The sequence below is a fragment of the Brachyhypopomus gauderio genome, unplaced genomic scaffold, assembly GCF_052324685.1.
Source record: "Brachyhypopomus gauderio isolate BG-103 unplaced genomic scaffold, BGAUD_0.2 sc45, whole genome shotgun sequence".
NCBI classification, from domain to species: Eukaryota; Metazoa; Chordata; class Actinopteri; order Gymnotiformes; family Hypopomidae; genus Brachyhypopomus; species Brachyhypopomus gauderio.
Window position 1 is genome coordinate 1779694 of NW_027506871.1, and position 14507 is coordinate 1794200.

General features: G+C 45.6%; 2 protein-coding genes across 2 annotated transcripts; both read left to right on the forward strand.

Moving 5' to 3' along the window:
• The first annotated feature begins 664 nt into the window (after positions 1-664).
• Positions 665-5612, forward strand: LOC143486813 (uncharacterized). The gene is made up of 9 exons (XM_076986264.1): positions 665-776; positions 1417-1483; positions 1808-2002; positions 2172-2279; positions 2655-2708; positions 4221-4283; positions 4638-4667; positions 4756-4794; positions 4904-5612. The coding sequence occupies exons 2-9, from the start codon at positions 1427-1429 to the stop codon at positions 5282-5284; spliced, it is 927 nt and encodes a 308-aa protein (XP_076842379.1). The 5' UTR covers positions 665-776; positions 1417-1426; the 3' UTR covers positions 5285-5612.
• A 3608-nt stretch (positions 5613-9220) lies between these two features.
• LOC143486712 (cyclic nucleotide-gated channel rod photoreceptor subunit alpha-like) lies at positions 9221-14330 on the forward strand. The gene is made up of 5 exons (XM_076986073.1): positions 9221-9309; positions 10861-10965; positions 11087-11193; positions 11291-12441; positions 13527-14330. Exons 1-5 carry the CDS (start codon positions 9221-9223, stop codon positions 13794-13796), a joined length of 1722 nt encoding a protein of 573 aa, XP_076842188.1. The 3' UTR covers positions 13797-14330.
• The last annotated feature ends 177 nt before the right edge of the window (positions 14331-14507 follow it).

A 14507-nucleotide genomic window follows, 5' to 3' on the forward strand; every position in this document is an offset into this window, starting at 1 on the left:
GTCCTGGTTGGTCAGCGTTAGTTCTCCTCTGACTTCATCTACTCAGTCAGCGTCTTACGCTGGAACTACACACCTACACACACACACTAACACACACACACACACACAAACCTTCACAACCTCCTGCCTGCAGTGATCTATGTATAATCCTCATCAACTCAGTCAGCGTCTCGTTCTGAGAACTACACACGTTCTTAATTCACTCTTTTAAACTTACATACACACACACACACACACACACACACACACACACTTTCACCACAACCCGGCTTCTTTAATATATGTGAAATCCTCAGGCATGAAAGCTGTATTTTTTAATGACTGGAGGAGAGATGATGTGTGTGTTTGTGTTTGTGTGCATTTGTGTGTGTTAGGCAGGAGCGTTAGACAAAGAGAAAAAAATGTATTGCTAGGTATAATGTTTCTGCATGTGTTTGAAACTCCATTCTTACAGGATGTCTAAAAACATCACGTTTCATAGTTTACAGTCAGAACCTCTTTTGTGACATCTCTGTTCAACTGAACCGAGAACAACAAACACGTCCGTTAAAACAAGGACGGTGTTCGGCGTCCACTCCGGTCTGAGTTAGTCTCTGTCGTTAATCTCTCTGGTGAGGAAATGTCTTCACCAGCCAGACAGACATGATGGCCGTCTCTGACTGTGTGTGTGTGTACGGGTGTGTGTTTTAAACAAATTCTATGTGAAGCATTTAAAAGCCGCCGCAGACCTCCTGCACACCTATTCTTACCTGAGCACCCTGGCGCGCTACACACAGGTAAACACTCACCTTTATTACGCATGCTGAACTTTACTAAATGATCTTCATGTTGAGCTGTTTAATACAATCTGTTATATGGGGATAAAAGACCCTGATATCTACAGTACACTATAGAGTCTCTTCTGGAGTCTCTTCTGTACAGTAGTAATAGTGTGTGTTCTGTATAGTACAGTAGTAATAGTGTTCTGTATAGTACAGTAGTAATAGTGTGTGTTCTGTATAGTACAGTAGTAATAGTGTTCTGTATTGTACAGTAGTAATAGTGTGTGTTCTGTATAGTACAGTAGTAATTGTGTTCTGTACAGTACATTAGTAATAGTGTTATGTACAGTACAGTAGTAATAGTGTTCTGTATAGTACAATAGTAATAGTGTGTGTTCTGTACAGTACAGTATTAATAGTGTTCTGTATAGTACAGTAGTAATAGTGTGTATAGTACAGTAGCAATAGTGTGTATAGTGCAGTACTAATAGTGTGTATAGTACAGTACTAATAGTGTGTATAGTACAGTACTAATAGTGTGTATAGTACAATAGTAATAGCGTGTGTTCTGTACAGTATTAGTAGTGTGTGTTCTGTATAGTACAGTACTAATAGTGTGTATAGTACAGTACTAATAGTGTGTGTTCTCCTGTAGAATCACAGTGATGCCGTTTGTCTTCTCGATCTTCTGCTTCATCGTTGCCATGACAGAAGGCTTCCCAGTAAGTATGAAGTCTCCCTCTCTCTCAATCTGCCCCAGTCTTCATCTGCCCCAGTCCTCATCTGCCCCAGTCTCTATGTATACACTAAACCCTAACCCCTAAACCCTAACCTCAAACAGACTGATTATTATAAGTCTATGTTCTCATTATATGATCCTAGCGGTTTGTCCTGTTTTAGTTATGCTAGCCCTGTAACTCAGTCAGAACCTGCAAAACTAGCGTGAAGGTCGGTGTGGATCACAACAGAAGTAACCCAAGATTATTCCTCTGAAGAATCTGTGTTAACCTCTACATTAGAACCACATCTCTCTCCTGTGACTCCAGACACAGATGGCTCAGGCTCCACCCCCTTCTGCAGCAGGCCACACCCTCCTGGTCCCTGTCATGGTTCTGGGCTCCAATGGCCCAATGTTGGTTCTGGTACCTATGAGCAACACCAACTGGGCTGGCCAGAAGGACCCAAACCCAACACCAGAGTCAACACAAATGCACACACACACACGACCAGACCAGCACCATGTGAGTGTGGACGCATGAATGAAAGTGTGTGTGTGTGTGTGTGTGTGTGTGTGTGTGTGTGTGTGTGTGTTTTCCTGTCATGACAGAAATGCATTCTGGGCGAGGGGGTATTTAATCAGGTAATCTGGTTTTGGGGCTCACCTCCTCCCCTGTTTTAACCTGTCCCTAGGTTAAAGGTCAGAGTGTAGTTCCTCAGAATGGGAACAGTGAATTCCTGCAGGCTGCCACACTCACAAGCCCCTCCCTCACACCGGAAACTCCGCCCCCACAAGGACAGGTAACATACCCTCCCTCAACCTGGAAACTCCGCCCCCACAAGGACAACTAACACACATTCCAGGGTATCATACAGAGTTCTCACATGAATGAGAAAAACTACTGATGATTTCAACCAGAGCCGGAGTGGCTAATCGGGAGATTCGGGAGGATTCCCGATGGGCCGGCTCATGTCAATCTCTAGTTTGGGCCGATTGGGAGGGAAAAATAATTTTGGGCCGGATTTGGTCATAAAACTCCCGGGCTGAAAAAGTGTCCCACTCCGGCCCTGATTTCAACTATAGTTGATCTGATATATAGTTTATCTGATTTAGTTTTATAGTAAACCTGTTCCATTCTGTTATAGTCTAAATTATTCGCTTTTTTCTTCCACTAGGTGGCGCCAGTGTGGAACTCACTTCCTGCTGTGGTTCCCTTGCAGCCTTCTGTGGTACAAACAGTACACACACCACTGAGTCACAGCTACACACACCACTGAGTCACAATTACACACACCACTGAGTCACACACACCACTGAGTCACAGCTACACACACCACCGAGTCACAGCTACACACACCACTGAGTCACAGTTACACATACCACTGAGTCACAATTACACATACCACTGAGTCACAATTACACACACCACTGAGTCACAATTACACACACACCACTGAGTCACAGCTACACACACACCACTGAGTCACAGCTACACACACACCACTGAGTCACAATTACACACTCCACTGAGTCACAATTACACACACCACTGAGTCACAGCTACACACACCACTGAGTCACAATTACACACACCACTGAGTCACAGCTACACACACCACTGAGTCACAATTACACACACCACTGAGTCACAATTACACACTCCACTGAGTCACAATTACACACACCACTGAGTCACAGTTACACACACCACTGAGTCACAATTACACACTCCACTGAGTCACAATTACACACTCCACTGAGTCACAATTACACACACCACTGAGTCACAATTACACACTCCACTGAGTCACAGCTACACACACACACCACTGAGTCACAATTACACACACCACTGAGTCACAGCTACACACACACCACTGAGTCACAGCTACACACACACCACTGAGTCACAGTTACACACACCACTGAGTCACAGCTACACACACCACTGACTCACAGCTACACACACACCACTGAGTCACAGCTACACACACCACTGAGTCACAGCTACACACACCACTGAGTCACAGCTACACACACCACTGAGTCACAGTTACACACACCACTGAGTCACAGTTACACACACACCACTGAGTCACAGCTACACACACACCACTGAGTCACAGCTACACACACACCACTGAGTCACAGTTACACACACCACTGAGTCACAGTTACACACACCACTGAGTCACAGCTACACACACCACTGAGTCACAGCTACACACACACCACTGAGTCACAGCTACACACAGGTGGTGTTTTGTAGTATAAATGTGTGCCTGGTGGTGTTGTTTAGTAAAAATGTGTGTGTGGTGTAGTATAAATGTGTGTCTGGTGGTGTTTTGTAGTATATAAGTGTGTCTGGTGGTGGTGTTTAGTATAAATGTGTGTCTGGTGGTGTTGTGTAGTATAAATGTGTGTCTGGTGGTGTTATGTAGTATAAATGTGTGTCTGATGGTGTTTTGTAGTATATAAGTGTGTCTGGTGGTGTTATGTAGTATAAATGTGTGCCTGGTGATGTTTTGTAGTGTAAATGTGTGTCTGGTGGTGTTGTGTAGTATAAATGTGTGCCTGGTGGTGTTGTGTAGTATACATATGTGTCTGGTGGTGTTGTTTAGTATAAATGTGTGTCTGGTGGTGTTTTGTAGTATAAATGTGTGTCTGGTGGTGTTGTGTAGTATAAATATGTGTCTGGTGGTGTTGTTTAGTATAAATGTGTGTATGGTGGTGTTTTGTAGACTGGCCAAAGATTGTTCACATCTTGGCTGCCCACTGCTGGAGGTGCAGGTGGACAGACACAGGTATTGGCATGCTTTACTTACTCAGATTAGAGTGTGAGTGTGTGTGTGAGTGTGTGTGTGAGTGTGTGTGTGAGTGTGTGTGTGAGTGTGTGTGTGTGAGTGTGTGTGAGTGTGTGTGTGTGTGTGTGTGTGTGTGTGTGTGTGTGTGTGTGTGTGTGTGTGTGTGAGTGTGTGTGTGTGTGTGTGTGTGTGTGTGAGTGTGTGTGTGAGTGTGAGTGTGAGTGTGTGTGTGTGTGTGTGTGTGTGTGTGTGTGTGTGTGTGTGTGTGCGTGCGTGTGTTTGTGCGTGTGTACTTGTACTTGTACTTGTGTGTACTTGTTTTTGTCCCTCACTGTGCATTGATTTGTGTTTCAGGTGGTGTCAGTGGTTCCCCAGGTTGGGCAGGTGGGTGTTTATTCAGTTATTCATCTTTAGTTAAATATACAGTAAAGTTTTGGGGTATGAAGTGTAATAAAACACAATCATCTTTTAGTCTCTGTCAGCAAGCTCAGAGGAGGGAGATGCAACACAGGTAAACTCCAAATACACACACACACACACACACACACACACACACACACACACACACACACACACACACATTATCCCTAACCCTAACTCAACCTCCTTCTCAATCCTAGGTGATTTACGTCCTGCCAGTCACTGGTGAGATACCCAACTTGGGTATAGCAGAGGGAGGAGAGGAGAAAACCAACCCCCCACAACCGGAGGGTCTCATGCCTAACCCTAACCCTAACCCTAACCCTAACCCTGGTCTAAATCCCAACATCCATGTTTCCAACCTGGGTCACCTCCATCCCGCCACACCTTCTCCCCCAGCAGGGCATCAGGAGAACCCTGCCTCACTGGGGAGGGAACCCCCCAGTGTCACTGCAGGGGAGGGGGTGTCTACAGGAGTCCTGCAGGGGGCAGTAGGGAGCAGCGGAGGGCTGACAGCAGACACGACCAAGCCCTGCTCTCATACAAACAGAAGAGCTAGCACACAGGCCCCAGGGGCATGAGCCCGTCACACACACACACACACACACACACACACACACACAAACACACACACACACACACACACACACACACACACACACACACACACTCATAGCACCACACATGCCCCAGGGCCATCAGCCTGGCATGTACGTACACACACACGCACACACACACACACACACACACACACACACACACACACACACACACACACACACACACACACACACACACACCACCCACCATCGGGCAGTTAACAGTATTTAATTAAAGGTCCATACGAAGGTCTATACATATTTTAATTCAGTGTCTGATAGTGCTGGAACCTTCTGGAAATTGCTTGCTTTTTATTTATTTATTATTATTATTATTATTATTATTATTATTACTGACATTAGTACACTGTTTTTAGTTGGTTATAATTAAATTAATGTCTACTGTATGTCTTGGTTAATTGATGTGTTAGGGTTTTATGTTAGCAGTTCTTTGTTGTTTTCCTATTGTTTAGTTTGTATTTGTTGTGTACGTGTTTGTAGTATTGTTGTGTGACTGCGTATTAAATCTCTTAAAGATTCCCGCTTGTGTCCCGCCTCCACCTTCCCGCAGTTACACATAACAGCACACACTGTTTCATTAAATTCCTGCTTTTTCTTCTTTATCTTGAAGATAAATGAAGATTTATCTTTTATAAATGACAGGTTAATGAGAATTCTATTCAGTGTGGCTAAAATTTAATTAATTAATTAATGTGTAACACAATGTAAACCTATGTGTAAAAAGTATTATATAGAAACTAAAGTTTATGAACCTGAGAAAATTCTCAGAAAATAATTACATTTGAACTGTTATTCTGATTGAAAATAATATTAAACAGAAGTAATCTCTAGCCTTTTTGGTACATATGTATACAAGGATGTAAGTTTTCATGACATGTTTACAGTGACACATGTTTACACTGGCTTGTTTACAGTGACATGAGTTTACAATTATGCAAGTTTACATTTTCGGTGCTTTGCATCGAGTTTACAATGATGCAAAGTTACAGTGACTTGAATTTACAATTGCACAAATTTACACTGACATGAGTTTACAATAACAGGTTTACAGTGACATGATTTTACAATCATGTACGTTTACAGTGACTTGGGTTTACAATTATATAAGTTTATGATGAAGCAACTCTGTGGAGTGGCCAGTTATCATGTTCAGCTTCCTAAAACCAGATGGTGGACTCTACTGTACAATCCACATACCCAACGCAAAACAATAAGAGTGCTTACAGAACTGATTGTCAGGGAAACTACAATATTTGAATCCAAGAGCAATTTTGTGGTATATGTGTGGTGTGTGTGTGACTCAGTGGTGTGTGTGACTCAGTGGTGTGTGTGTAGCTGTGACTCAGTGGTGTGTGTAGCTGTGACTCAGTGGAGTGTGTAGCTATGACTCAGTGGTGTGTGTAACTGTGACTCAGTGGTGTGTGTAACTGTGACTCAGTGGTGTGTGACTGTGACTCAGTGGTGTGTGTGTAGCTGTGACTCAGTGGTGTGTGTAGCTGTGACTCAGTGGTGTGTGTGTAGCTGTGACTCAGTGGTGTGTGTGTAGCTGTGACTCAGTGGTGTGTGTGGCTGTGACTCAGTGGTGTGTGTAGCTGTGACTCAGTGGTGTGTGTAACTGTGACTCAGTGGTGTGTGTAACTGTGACTCAGTGGTGTGTGTGTAGCTGTGACTCAGTGGTGTGTGTAGCTGTGACTCAGTGGTGTGTGTGTAGCTGTGACTCAGTGGTGTGTGTAACTGTGACTCAGCGGTGTGTGTGTAGCTCTGACTCAGTGGTGTGTGTGTAACTGTGACTCAGTGGTGTGTGTAGCTGTGACTCAGTGGTGTGTGTGTAACTGTGACTCAGTGGTGTGTGTAACTGTGACTCAGTGGTGTGTCTAGCTGTGACTCAGTGGTGTGTGTGTAACTGTGACTCAGTGGTGTGTGTAGCTGTGACTTAGTGGTGTGTGTAGCTGTGACTCAGTGGTGTGTGTAGCTGTGACTCAGTGGTGTGTGTAATTGTGACTCAGTGGTGTGTGTAATTGTGACTCAGTTGTGTGTGTAGCTGTGACTCAGTGGTGTGTGTACTGTTTGTACCACAGAAGGCTGCAAGGGAACCACAGCAGGAAGTGAGTTCCACACTGGCGCCACCTAGTGGAATGAATGACAGAATGACAGAGCTAGTCTGACCAGTTATGCTGTGTGATTATCTCATTCACGTAGTACTTCAACTCTGTAGCTGATTCAGAACATCAGTCATTGTTGAATGAGTTGAAATTGATTACGCCTGTGTGTTTGATGTCTCTCACCCTGGACACTGTTGCCCTGGACACTGTTGCCCTGGGCATGATCAATAAGGTTCTGTTTTTATTGACAAATTTTGACAAATTATGGCACTAAACAAGGACTGAAATAGGACACAGTGGGGAGGTCGGATTTGTGCACTTGTAGATGCACAAAACATGTAACGTATGAGTGCCTGGATGTAGCTGCTGTTGAGAGACAATCCTGGTGGTGTGTGTCTGGTGTGTGGAGTTCACTGCAGACCTGCTGGGTAATGGGCTTATGGGTCATTAGTGCACATCGCTGACACATCGAACACACACAAAGCTGCAGGGCCAATAATCCTGCACCTATTACACCAGGTCAAGGTGAGCACACACACACAATATACACACACATATATATACACACACACACCACTATACTCATATATAGTATACGCTTACACACACACACGCACATGTAAGCACTGCAGAATCCCACCAGATCCCACCAGATCCCAGAGTGACTGACTTGAATCCCAACAGAGTACAAAATTTTAGAACCAGTACCCACAACCCAGTTAGAGAGGAGATGTGATGGAGAGGCAGAACGTGTGATAGAGGGGCGGGGCATGTGACCTAGGGGCGGGGCATGTGATAGAGGGGCGGGGCATGTGATAAAGAGGCAAGAATAGAACTGTGTGTACATGTGTGTGCATGTGTTTGCTCAGGCATGAATATGTGATCAGGTAAGTGTGTGTGTGTGTGTGTGGTTGATGCCTTACTAGTCGTCATTTCCATCCCTTTAATCCCCAATCCCCCTGTCCCCATGTGAAATCCTCTGCCATTCACGGCATGGCCATTCAATCAGTCTGGCCTGCAAACACCAGCTCTCTCAACACCAGCTTGAGGAACTCAGACTCTGAACACCAGCTCCAGAAACTCAGACTCTGAACACCAGCTTGAGACACTCGGACTCTGAACACCAGCTTGAGACACTCAGACTCTGAACACCAGCTCGAGAGACTCAGACTCTGAACACCAAATCGAGAGACTCAGACTCTGAACACCAGCTCGAGAGACTCAGACTCTACTGTCTGAGGTGTACCATGCAGCCTTGCTCTGTGCTCTTTGCAGTGTTTGGGTCTGACCCGCAACCTCTGAATGGCTGTGTTCACCTACACTGAAGCAGCACACAGGTGTGAGTGACCTGAACCAGGTGAGTAACTCTCCTTACTGCTGGCCTTCTAACTACTGAACTTAATTTACTGTACTGTTATTATTACTGTTATAAATTCAGTTCACTGTATCACATCCAATCACTTTAAATGTATTTGTTTGTAATTGTTGCATAATAATATTGATGAACTGTATAGCAAGATATAAAATTTCTATTTGCATATTACCATATCAACATGACTTTATTCTGTTTACATCTGTTTACATTGTTTAGATATCTTACATGAGTATAATGAGTTCATATTTAAGTTTCAAACTTGTGACATTATTTTACATTAAACAAAAGTAGGTAATGTTTTCAGTGTATCTTGATTCCAGTATTTTCTAATGTAGTCACAAACAGCCTCTCTCATCTTCAGTGTCTTTTAACAATAATGATGATGTAATGACTGACAGGGGCCTTAGCCAGTTAGCTGCCATGTCCTCTCGGGTGAACCCACAAGATCCTCCCAGAGTCCTCCTGGAGGGTGTGGACAGGGTTGCCATGAGCAACGGAGAAGATATAATGTGAGTAATGCATTATGGGGATCTGAGGCAGAACCAGACCTCATGCCCATGTTAACCCTAACCCTAACCCTAACCCCTAACCCCTAACCCCTAACCCTAGGACATGATAACATGATTCTCAACTGGCTGCTGAAAATCCAACATTCACTCTCCAGATGGTGGTCAGTGTCTAGTGTCATGATGGTGAGTTGGTGGTTGTATGAGTGCTGAGAGGTGATTCAGTAAAACAGGAATTATGATGATGAATCTGATGACCATGACACTAGTTTCACTAAGATGTCCGTACTCTACCGGGTGAATGTATCATGTATCATTTAGTCATGTCTTTTGTTATTAACTGTGTTCAGTGGGATTGTTTTCATGTATCCGTTAGTCATGTCTTTGTTTGTTAACTGTGTTCAGTGGGATTGTTTTCCTTTATCTGTTAGTCATGTCTTTTGTTATTAACTGTGTTCAGTGGGATTGTTTTCATGTATCTGTTAGTCATGTCTTTTGTTATTAACTGTGTTCATTGTGATTGTTTTCATGTATCCGTTAGTCATGTCTTTGTTTGTTAACTGTGCTCAGTGGGATTGTTTTCATAATGATGATGATGATGATGATGATGAGGATGATGATGATGATGATGAGGATGATGATGATGATGATGATATGTTTCGTGTTTGAAGTTCTCTGCAGGGCTCTGATCCTGGTGCCATATTCAATGTGAACAACAGCAACAACAATGAAGAGTGAGTAATACACACATACACACACACACATAAACACACACAGATACACATGCACACACACATACACACACACACACACACACATAAACACACACACATACACACGCACACATACACACGCACACATACACACGCACACACACATACACACACACACACACACACACAAACATACATACATATCCATCAACATATCATAGGGCTTCACAGCAACATCATGTCCTAACAGGAAATTAGCACATACAACTCAACACAACTAAACTCACAGCAACATACAGCACACAGGACCTGGACACTGGACTGGACAGTGGTGGACCAGACCGGACTGAACCGGACTGGACTGAACTAGACTATAGTGGATTAAACTGGACTGTTCAGTAGTGCACTGGGACCCTCTTTATGTCACATGTCACATGTGGCCCAGAGTTCAGATTGAGAAATGTTTGATTTTCACATTTGCTTCTTTGCAGGGAGCAGAAGAAGAAGAAGAAGAAAGAAAAAAAGGAAAAGAAGGAGAAAAAGGAGTAAGAGTTTGATCACCTTGGAAACAGCAGCATGTCATCACCTCGGAAACAGCAGCGTGTGATTCTTTATTTGTCTTTCTAAGCCCATTTCATTCTGTTACTTCAGGAAAAAACAAAAGAAGGAAAAAAAGAAAGACAAAGATCAGGAGGAGAGAGGGAAAGATAAGGAGAAAGACAAGAAGGAAGAGGAGAAAGCCAAGAAAGAGGAGTGCGAGACAGCTCTCACAGAAGTGTGTTTGTGTTCATGTTGGTAATGTTCATTTTAGAAGTGCTGTATCTTTACTTCCCCCTGTCAGACCAAAGGAGATATTCGTGATCGACCCTGCGGGAGACACATACTACAACTGGCTGTTCGTCATCACATGCCCCGTCATGTACAACTGGGTGCTCATCATAGCCAGGTACAGCAGGGGGCGCTGTTTCACATCTACTTCCTACCAAGTTAAGTAGACACACACCAAAAAAAAACTATTTATTTGGTGTGTGTGTTTATAAATCATGACTCTCTCTTCCTTGGTTCAGAGCTTGTTTCGAGGAGTTGCAGGGTGATTATTTGATGCTGTGGTTCATCCTTGACTTCGTGTCAGACATGACTTACCTGGCGGACATGATCTTCAGGACTAGGACAGGTGAGCATCGGATCATTCCCAACCCTTACAACAGCTATAGCATTACATTATTCTGACCACTGCTACCGTGTGTGTGTGTGTGTGTGTGTGTGTGTAGGGTATCTGGAGCAGGGTCTGTTGGTTAAAGATGAACTCAAGCTTCGAGCACGCTATAAGGAGAGCTTGCAGTTCAGACTAGACATGATCTCCATGATCCCCACCGACGTGTTCTACCTGTACTTCGGCACTAAGTACCCGGAGATCCGCATGAACAAGCTCCTCCGTATCAATCGCTTGTTTGAGTTCTTCCAACGCACAGAGACGAGGACCAACTTCCCCAACGTCTTCCGCATCTCCAACCTCGTAATGTACATCGTCATCATCATACACTGGAACGCCTGCCTCTACTACTCCTTCTCCAAGGCCATCGGCTTCGGCGCCGACAGGTTTGTGTACCCAGACACGTCGGACCCCGAGTTCGGCCGGCTGGTCAGGAAGTACGCGTACAGCATGTACTGGTCCACTCTCACGCTCACCACCATCGGTGAGACTCCGCCCCCAGAAAAGAACTCCGAGTACTTCTTCGTGGTGGCGGACTTCCTGATCGGTGTGCTGATCTTCGCCACCATCGTGGGTAACGTGGGCTCCATGATCACCAACATGAACGCGGCCCGGGCCGACTTCCAGGCCCGGATCGACGCCATCAAACAGTATATGAGCTTCCGGAACGTCACCAAGGACCTGGAGAAACGTGTCATCAAGTGGTTCGACTACCTGTGGACCAACAAGAAGGCGGTGGATGAGCGGGAGGTCCTGAAGTTCCTGCCGGACAAGCTGCGCGTGGAGGTGGCCATCAACGTGCACCTGGACACCCTGAAGAAGGTGCGCATCTTTGCGGACTGCGAGGCCGGGCTGCTGGTGGAGCTGGTCCTGAAGCTCCAGCCGCAGGTCTACAGCCCTGGAGACTACATCTGCAGGAAGGGCGACATCGGGCGCGAGATGTACATCATCAAAGAGGGCAAGCTAGCCGTGGTGGCCGACGACGGCGTCACGCAGTTCGTCGTCCTGAGTGACGGCAGCTACTTTGGCGAGATCAGCATCCTCAACATCAAGGGCAGCAGAGCGGGAAACCGCCGGACGGCCAACATACGCAGTATCGGATACTCGGACCTGTTCTGCCTGTCCAAGGACGACCTGATGGAGGCGCTGAAGGAGTATCCAGAGGCCAAAGCCCTGCTGGAGGAGAAAGGGCGGCAGATCCTCATGAAGGTACAGCTGTATCCTTACAGAGTGACCCCGCCTTCACAGTAGCCCCGCCTTCACAGTAACCCCGCCTTCACAGTAACCCCACCTTCACAGTAGCCCCGCCTTCACAGTAACCTCGCCTTCACAGTAGCCACGCCTTCACAGTAACCCCGCCTTCACAGTAGCCCCGCCTTCACAGCAACCCGGCCTTCACAGTAACCCCACCTTCACAGAAACCCCGCCTTCAAAGAAACCCTGCCTTCACAGTAACCCTGCCTTCACAGTAACCCCGCCTTCACAGTAACCCCGCCTTCACAGTAACCCCCCTTCACAGTAACCCCGCCTTCACAGTAACCCCCGCTTCACAGTAACCCCGCCTTCACAGTAACCCTGCCTTCTCAGCCCTTACAGAGTGACCCCGCCTTCACAGTAACCCCGCCTTCTCAGCCCTTACAGAGTGACCCCGCCTTCACAGTAACCCCGCCTTCTCAGTAACCCCGCCTTCACAGTAACCCCGCCTTCAAAGAAACCCCGCCTTCACAGTAACCCCCCCTTCACAGTAACCCCGCCTTCTCAGCCCTTACAGAGTGACCCCGCCTTCACAGTAACCCCGCCTTCTCAGCCCTTACAGAGTGACCCCGCCTTCACAGTAACCCCGCCTTCACAGAAACCCCGCCTCCACAGTAACTCTGCCTCCACAGTAACCCCACCTTCACACTAACCCCTCCTTCACAGTCCTTACAGACTAACCCTGCCTTCAAAGTAACCCCGCCTTCACAGAAACCCCACCTTCACAGTAACCCCGCCATTATAATTCCATGATTACTGGTTTCCATGGGCTCTAAACCCATACTAGGACTAATAATATTAAAATAATAAATCTGTAATGCAGCCCAAATTATTTATAGAACACTACATGACATAAATAACAATGTTTATCTATTGTTATATATGTCATATATCTATCTAAATCTATTGAATCTGTTTTGAATATATAATGGACAGAAAGGGTTAAACAAGGGTTTTGTTATCTTCCAGCTTTAATCGAGCTACCCGAGTAAATCTTTCTGATGAATGTTCATTTGGTTCTTTTGTTTTTCATTCTGCAGGACAACCTGCTGGACCTGGAGGTGGCGAAGCAGGGTCCAGACCCCAGAGACATGGAGGAGAAGGTCCTGAAGATCGGCAGCGTGCTGGAGGAACTCCAGACCCGCTTCGCCCGTCTCCTGGCCCAACACGAGGCCCAGCAGAGCCGGCTGAAGAGACGTGTCACCAAGCTGGAGAGCAAGATCACCTCCTCCAGCCCAGCGGTCACCTCCGAGACACTCGACCCGGAGAGGAGAGAGGAAGAGGAGGGGAAGAAGAAGGAGATGAAGTAGAGGCTCTGAGGATGAGGATGAGTTGTGTTTGTACACGCTCAGAGCAGGGATGAAAGGGAAAGACCTCAGTGTGGAAAAGGAACGAGACTAGAACACGAACCAGGACTGGATCACGGGACTAGGGCAGGAAAACGGGACCAGAACTGGATCACGGGACCAGGACTAGATCATGGGACCAGGACTGGATCAGGACTAGATCATGGGACCAGGGCAGGAACACGGGGGTGTAATGTTGCTCCTCCTCTGTCTCTCACTGCGTGTGTGGACACCACGGTCACAATGAGTTCAATCTCTTGAGTTGTTTACAATTTGTGTTTGTATTTTGCAGTGGAAGAGAAGCTAGTGTTGGAAGATAAGCTAGTGTTGGCTTAATGATGCACAGCAATGAGAAGCTTTTATCAGCCACACGTGCTGTAGGACAACATAGCTATTTATGCTTTTACAGCTTTACTTTAAACTGATATGGAACTCGGTTTCTCTATGAACTTCTGGACTAAAACTGACTTCGAATGGATCTGTTTGATTTTGCTACCAAATATTATTAAGAAAACGTGTGAAGATCAAACAACAATGTAAGGCGTTTAACTAGTCAAATAAAATTAATATCGTATTTAAATGACTGATACGGCATGTTGTGTTGCTGAATTTGATAAATAAACTAAAACATCTACTTTGCTAGTGTCCAGTGCAGCTACACTCCAAACCAAATAT

Coding starts and splice junctions, on each gene's coding strand:
- LOC143486813 (XM_076986264.1), top strand. CDS start 1,427: ATGCCGTTTGTCTTCTCGATCTTCTGCTTCATCGTTGCCATGACAGAA. Junction 1,484..1,807: donor CCATGACAGAAGGCTTCCCA/GTAAGTATGAAG, acceptor CTGTGACTCCAG/ACACAGATGGCTCAGGCTCC. Junction 4,284..4,637: donor GTGCAGGTGGACAGACACAG/GTATTGGCATGC, acceptor TTTGTGTTTCAG/GTGGTGTCAGTGGTTCCCCA.
- LOC143486712 (XM_076986073.1), top strand. CDS start 9,221: ATGTCCTCTCGGGTGAACCCACAAGATCCTCCCAGAGTCCTCCTGGAG. Junction 10,966..11,086: donor TGGGTGCTCATCATAGCCAG/GTACAGCAGGGG, acceptor TCCTTGGTTCAG/AGCTTGTTTCGAGGAGTTGC. Junction 12,442..13,526: donor GGCGGCAGATCCTCATGAAG/GTACAGCTGTAT, acceptor TTCATTCTGCAG/GACAACCTGCTGGACCTGGA.